This window comes from Leptinotarsa decemlineata, unplaced genomic scaffold, assembly GCF_025532065.1.
Source record: "Leptinotarsa decemlineata unplaced genomic scaffold, Ldec_3_MD MMD2_P_RNA_scaffold_6, whole genome shotgun sequence".
NCBI classification, from domain to species: Eukaryota; Metazoa; Arthropoda; class Insecta; order Coleoptera; family Chrysomelidae; genus Leptinotarsa; species Leptinotarsa decemlineata.
This window is the reverse complement of record NW_027412533.1, coordinates 7,548,530-7,556,510: the sequence shown is the minus strand read 5'-3', so window position 1 is coordinate 7,556,510 and position 7,981 is coordinate 7,548,530. Positions and strand designations below refer to the sequence as shown.

General features: G+C 33.9%; 1 protein-coding gene across 1 annotated transcript in view; it reads right to left on the bottom strand.

Annotated features, from left to right (window-relative positions):
• Positions 1-6,827: 6,827 nt before the first annotated feature.
• Tsp2A (Tetraspanin 2A) overlaps positions 6,828-7,981 on the bottom strand; it is a 370,949-nt gene continuing 369,795 nt past the window's right edge. Inside the window, exon 5 of the mRNA XM_074169904.1 lies at positions 6,828-7,670. Coding sequence (XP_074026005.1) covers positions 7,590-7,670 — 81 coding nt within the window. The 3' untranslated portion in view covers positions 6,828-7,589. The remainder of the gene's footprint in view (positions 7,671-7,981) is intronic.

The window sequence follows — 7,981 nt, the reverse complement described above, 5'->3', positions numbered from 1 at the left end:
GTAAGATATATGGAACAAATAGCACACTTAAAATATGGAAGACCTGAAAAATCAGCAGTCGCCCATCATATTTTGCAACAAAACCATTCCATAGACTTCAGTTCATTAAGATTAGTTAGACAAGTTAACAACAACAGGCAACACAATAATATTATGAAAAACGATGACGGACCTATACCAAAGAGCATACTATATAGCTTGTTAAAATAAAATAATGTTGTTGGGTTTACTGATTACTGCATTAGGACACATTGCAAAAATAAATTTGGATAGGCAATATTGTGAAATTAATTTTTATTCAGCTGAAAATTGTATATAAACATATATTGTAAAATAATAGATAAGGCAAAATTGTAAAATTAATTTAGGTTGGTATACCTGTATGGGTGGTACGCCTGGATGGTTTACCTGAATGGAATACCTATATAGCATAAATAGGTTAGCTCGCGTTAGTTTATTGTTTAATCTTCCTCTTTGAAGATGATCACCTGGTGATCGAAACACGTGTCGAGGTGTTAAAAATAACGATTTGGTGTTTGGAAAAAACTCCAATAATATTCATTACTACACCAAAGGTTCCAAACAGTGCATCATAGGTACATTTTCTGATGATAAAAATCGTGGTATTTTGTTGTCATGTTTTTTGTTGAATGGACATTACAATTTCATTAACATTTTTGGAAAGAATGTAGTCAATAATTTCTACCTCATAACCGTTGTTGACCACGATTTGTTTGATCAAACTCAGCATCCTCTTGAAATAATTCTCAGACAGTTGAATATTCTGTCTGTCTGTGGAGCATTCTATTGAATGCTCCACAGACATTATGTGTGATAATATCTGCGTGAGATGGTTTCTGGAAAATTGTAAAATCGTGTTTATTGTTATAATTAAGTCAAGGTAATTTATTGAATTATTTACCTCCCTTTCGGTGGTGAATTTTATTGACGGGTGGATGGAATTATCATATTCAATGAACTTGCTTAATTGCCTATCTGTACCAGTGAAACAGACTAAGATATCATCTACGTATCTGTACCATTAGAAGAAACTGTTAGTTAACTGATCATTATGTATTTCATACTCTATCTTATCCATGAAAGTTTCAGTCAGCATTATTAGTCCTTCACTGCATGAATAACATTTTTCTTTAAATTGGAGGAACCCCGAGGAAGCCATTGTATGGCGAAATACGTGTTGCGATTTCGTAAAACTGTTTAGTGAAAATCTTACAATAAACTATTTTTCGAATACGTTAGCTCCAGTTTGAATTCGATTATTTTGTTTTCTTTTAGAGATGAAATTGAAATCTAATGATGTTGTCGTTATCCAAAGTTAAGTGGAAGAGCGCTACTCCTACAGTTGGGTGATCAGTCAAAAAAAGCGAACTTTACCTTATGCCTTCATGCTTCACTTAGTTGTTTTTAGTACACTTCTGCTTGTATTGGATATGTGTAAGCTAGCATCAATAAAATCGATATCACTATTATTATTATAAATGAAAGAATATATAGATCAGTTCATTTGCTAATGACTAAAAAACACGCTGATCATGTATAATTGACAAGATTTGAGGAATTATTCATGCTTATTCTATGAAATCCCTTACAGATATCACGTCTAACTTTCCACTCGATGGAATGAAAAATGTGGGAGACCGTGATAATTGTTAATGATTGTAGAGATGATAAGCATTTTCATATCAACCCATTAGTGGAAAACATCCAAATGCTGACTCCATTTTCTAAAATACCTGAATACAATAATACAACTTATACTGAAAGAATCTTCATTATTGATTTTCCTTATTCCATTGACTATCCTTTTTTCATTTCTATATTAGAATTAATTGATTTTTTTGTTGAGTATCGTGATATCAAAAAAATGAAGGTTAAATATCTGAATACTTTGCTGGACTCATTCATTTTCAAAGAACAAGTTGATTATTCTATTATTCTTCAGTGGTTCTCGTTTCCACGAGATAACATTTTTTTGTGGAATGACCTTACTGTACTGGCCAGCAATAAAATGGCCGATACGATTGGTTGCTGAAAAAAATCAAAATGAAAAATTATTTTTACCATTTTTGTTTCAATGAAGTCCTAGTTGATATTTTCGAATACCTACTCGACTAAGCAAAGGCGGGTCGGCTGAAATTGATAAACTGTAAAACTATTGGCTTTTGATGTAGGTACCGTTTGGAGCCTTTGGTATAGTAATGAATGCTACTGGAGTTTTATCCCAACACCAAATCGTTATTTTAGTACTTCGACACGTGTTTTGATCACCAAGTGGCCATCTTCAAAAGGAGAAATAAACATTCCCTTGAAGATGATCACTTGGTGATCGGAACACATATCGAGGTGTTGAAATAACGGTTTGGTGTTGGGATAGAACTCCACTAATACTGTAGAACTATTGGATTGATTTCGATCATTAATTCGTTGTTAGGAAACTGGAATTCATAGAAGTGAGACGCGATAATGTTCATTCAGATATACCCACGGGTTCGTAATCTACGCAGATTCATTGAGTATAGTCTATAGTTCACATGAACAAAGTCGCAGGCAAAAGCTAATATGAAGAAACTCTGTGATCAGTTATATCTGTGGACCGTAAACAGCTCATAACCCTTAATTTCACATATGCATATATGCTCGTGAGAAATATATGTATATTTCAAAATTTCACTTTACGTACATCCATTCACAGTCAAATCATTTGTTCTAGGTGCTATCAATCATGATAAAAAATTACACTCGTAAAATGCAAGTTGAGCCCGGTTCTGGTAGCAAAAGATGAAAATACACTATTAGAAGTATACATTCTTTATCATGCTCGCAGTTGGAGCTTCGAAATTAATGAAGTTTGTTCAATTGCACAGGACAGCGTGTGGGTTTTCTCCCATTGATGTTGCATTTATAGTAACTACATTAATTCCAAGCGACACACGCCATTTATTGATTAGGCGCTGTGACATATCAATTCAGTTGAGGAAGAATATGCAATACTTTGAATATGGTTGAATTGAATTTGTTCTTATACTTGGACGTAGCTGAGGAATATAAATTCGTCACTATACAAATCAAGTTGTTACGGCGTAAAGATTGATATACTCAATGAATAAACTCCAAGAAGGTTTTTGAAAGAAATTAGCCTTCATTGATTATACGGAAAATCTAGTCGTTATGAAAGTGATCATATTTTTGAATTTCTGAGATTGTCTTTGAACAATTCGATTTGTTGTGAAGATGAACTTGGACTGAACTGAATACACATGATATTTACTTATAATCATTCATCTAAAAACATCCAATGAATCGAGCAGAATTGCATTTCTTCAGGTAATCCTCAAGAGAACCATTCCTCTGAATGTTTAGCACGATCAACATTTTCACGTCTTCCTGTGTGAGTATACATGTTATAATCATTCAAAAGCAGGTTGGAAATAATGAGACAGGACACCCATATTGTTAGAATGTCAAACTATTCCTAGTTTATTGACAATATATATATTTTCAATGAACTGATGGATGTAGCCGTTACTACGTTGTAGGAGGACATTATGAAAAAAAAAATAAAATTTTTTCATGTTTCATACCACTTGTAACTAACTGCTGTTTCGTCCTACAGAGACATTTTCAAACGAATACAATAAACTGAAATAATTACCAACGTATACCCTTATATACCTATATAACCACTGACAGTGGCTGAAACAGTATATAAGGATGAACATTGTTGATTATTTCAGTTTATTTATAGATTATTTCAAAATCGAAAGACAACGAGAGTGAGAGCACCTAAAGGCGGACTTTCGACTGCAGAAGGTCATATGGCAATCTTGTTGAAGAGCCCACCAGCAGGTTGACGTCCACTCAAAATTGAGTGGGGGTGGATGGAAGACAACCTAGATTCTGCACTCTGTAACCGTGCGGGGAAGACTCTATCTCAGGGCACTTAAACTCGGGGGGGCATTGGGGGATTATTTCAGATTATTGTATTCGTTTCAAGAAATCCTTGTAGGATGGAACCGCAGTAACGTTAGTTACAAATACAACTGATATAAAACCATAGCAAGTTTCTCATTTTTCGTAATTCACATTTTCAATTTTTCATTTTATTAGGTATATATATTTTTTCATCTATACGTGTAATTCCCATTACATAATATTCTGTGTGTATATTTTGTAATATATGTAGATTATGTATGTATCAACTAGAGATAGTTAAGTACAAATGCAATAAATTAGTATACACAATAAATGTATAATTCTGACTACAGACTACGTTTCACCTTAAAGAACAGATTTTCAGGTGGAAAGGTCACCAAAAATATCAGTCGAGATATTCGATGTGTTTTATGTTAGAAATGTTCAGCATGAGTGTTTCTTCGAATTCATTTTGCACTTATATTGTCAGTAATAATGAAACTATTTGCAGTAAAATCTTGGTAGAGAATACTTTTCCCAGAAAGTATCATTGTAAATCATTTACTTACAAATATGCTCACGAAATTAGTGCCAGTTCAATCTAAGGAGTAGCTAGATTGAGACTTTAGAGAGAACTCATAACAAGACCTGGGAAGAAGCCAGATTGAGGCCACGACGTCAAGTCACATACAATTCTTGATAATGGCTCCTCACCCTCAGGCTCATACAAGCAAGACGACATTTGTAGTGGTCGTTTCAGCTCCTGGCGAGACGAATATCTTCCGGAAAGAGAAGGAAAAACTCCCAGACTCTATTCAGACCACTCTGTCAAGACGGTTGTTCTGATTATTCTTGGTGGAATAATGCCCTTTCTACCCTCGAATTTTAAAATCATACCGTCTTGCCGTACCGAGCAAAAAATCTCATTCTCATTATCATTAACCACATGTCGATATTCGAAAAATCTGAAGCGGAGAAAAACAACTGCGTCTAGATAACTCCAGGCAGAAGTTTTCGGATTATAAAAGAGAAGGGCATTGAGAGCAGAGTTAATCACTGTTTAAAGAATAAGGAACAATATTCTCAACACTTGACGACAGTACGACAGTACGACAGTACATCGACTTTATGTTGATGATATACACTACCTTGCACTGACGAGTGGCCAAACAGCCCGAAACCGGTCTGCAAGTGTGTTCCGATAATTGAAAATTTATTGCGGCAGTTGTATCGCCAACAGCATATGCAGGAATAACTTCAGTGAAGAATCCTGCACTGACACCTGTCGGATATAATCCAACGCCCTTCGTGGTATTAGCCAGGGGAGTAGTTGTTTCCTGATAGGTGTCAGTCCATTAACCTACTGTGTAGGGTGTTGAGACTGGCCTGAACGAATTGTTCTTTTAGATGATTTGACTTGATGAGATACATGAGTTTCCATAAAATTTTCAAGTATTATATCTTTACGGTTTATACAATTACTGATTTTCCCAAAAGTGCGATAATATATATGGTGATTTTGAAAGGGCTCTGAATGGCCCTCAAAATGAAGTTTCACTTAATATCCCTTACCGTATAATACTTTACGGGTTATGTCTCCTCTGCTATAGGGGAAGTAGATTTCTTGAAAACTAGCTCACAAAATATTTCGCTCAAAAATGAGTTTGGATAAATTTGGCATATTTTTATATTTCCTGAAGGGTATCAAATATAAATGGTGGTACGTTTTTGAATATCCCCTTGGATGCTCGATATATAGTCTGAACAACTTCATACTCGAATTCTTAACAAGTCTTCAATCTGCTCACTGGAGTACATGATTAGACAGTACGGCCTCCAACCAACTCTATGAATTATTGGCCAATTCCGCTCATACCTCAAGGAAAACGAAATGTATGTTAATGGATTCAGATACTCGGTTCAAGTTGGTCGTTGTTATTCTCAGGTGTAACCCGAGAAAACAATATCATCACGGAATTTGCATAACGGAAGGACGTTAACTCAATTTTCCTGATGAACGAGCAGAGATAACTTATCATCTCGTATAAGAGCTGCGGAGCGCAATGGCTTCAATCTGACGTAGGAATATATTCTTCAATTGTTTAATGAATTCACAATTTAAATTTCACCAGGTGTGATCATTGGTCTGTGCGACTTTCTAAATTGGGCTGAAGATGCTGGGGGTATTGGAGAAAATGAGCAGAATAGTCTCACTCGTAAAACATTTTGAATGAAATAGAATGAATTTGAATTAATTATTAAAAGTCTTGCTCTGGGTATTTTCGTCTTGGTGAATCTGAGAAAAATATGAAAATTGTAAAGGAGACATATATACCGCTGTAGTGGAAGGACATTTTTAAGTTTACCTCGATGATGTACTGCCTAAATCAGAAGTATTTTTCATAAAGAAAAATATGAAAAAGAGATAATTCTGAATATTTAAATCATCTTTTCATTTCCAGTAGAAATCGTTGGTTTTACAGAATTTTCTTTTCAGAATGAAACCCTGGTATATTTTATTGTGTTTGAAAAAAAATTAATTGCATTTTGGCAAAACATTACATTTTTTTCCCAAAGATCCATTATTGTTTATCTGATTTGATACACTGATTCTAGATACTCATTAGTGAAGATACGATCTTTCTCATGAACATAACACTTCCAAGAAATCACGTAACGCATACTTACCATTCAGTTTCCTGCAAAACTCTGGTAGTCACTATGTTTCTTATACTAAGAACTAGCCGAGGAAACGGTAATGGATGTCCACACATACACACAAAGTTTTCATGAAAGTCAATTTACATAATAATTCTGTGTTGGAAAGTTGCCAAGTCGGCTTATTTTCCTGATGAAAATTATCTGTGTTCTACCATTAACAAAGAAAACAACAATCTCTATCGTTACTTTATTCAAAATATAATTCCCTCAATATAAATTGTCATCTTATTCAACTAAATACAAAAAACTGTGAACTTTTCAGGTTGATGATATACAATGTGTACCAATAATATAACTACATGAAAATATTAAAATTGGAGATTATTTCAAATCAATTCTTTGATTTAACTATGTGACAACCAAACTAATATACAGGATGAATTCTATGAACATTGCATTGAATCCAGCTTATAAATAGAACATTTGTGAATTCATGTGAATCAAATGATAACAAATATAACATATTCATTTCAATGGGAATATGAACTCAGTGGCTATACATAATTATGATAAAACGATTTTATCTGCGCCATAACATGGATTCATAGACAAACATCATTAGGTGAAATATAATTGTTTATGTATTATGCAGACTAGTGATTTTATAATGTTAATCGAAATTTACGGCATATCTGGAAATGCTTTCAAGTTCTTGCAACTGCGAATGATTCGATAAAAAATAAGTTGGGTTATATAATATATATATGTCGTTAGCTCGTGGTGAACATAAAATAAACTTTTCAGTAACTACCCACCAAAACTCGAGAATATTTCTTTTTCGGCTAACGAAATTGCGAACAAATGTGATTGAAACTCTTAAGTAAACCATTACCTACGCTACAAACTCAAACATAAATCAGTTTGAAATACGACTATGGTGAATATGCAAGTATGCAAAAATAAAACAACAAAAATTGTAAAAGCGAATGTGCACTTCATTTTCTGTATGTATCAGCTTGTCCCTCTTCTTTCTTGAGAGCTTGAAGGAATACAATTGACAGGACTGTGTTTATTACCTGTAACAAAAAAGTAAGTTGTATATTTTTTACGGAAAGATATAAATATCATCAAATTTTCAAATGATTTTAACACTTTCATCGACTTGGAATTGACTTCATTGAAAAAAGCAACGACGTTGCTGAGACTTCGATATATAATTTTCGTCTTCGAATTGAACGCACATACCCCTGAAGATATATGCCGCAGAAGCAGAAACGTTTGTTACTTTAGGTTTCATTCGACCACGATCTTCCAGCTGGGATTTTGTTTCCTTCAGCAGTAAAAACAAATACATTTTTGTTGTTATTGTAGAGATGAGTTTCAAAGA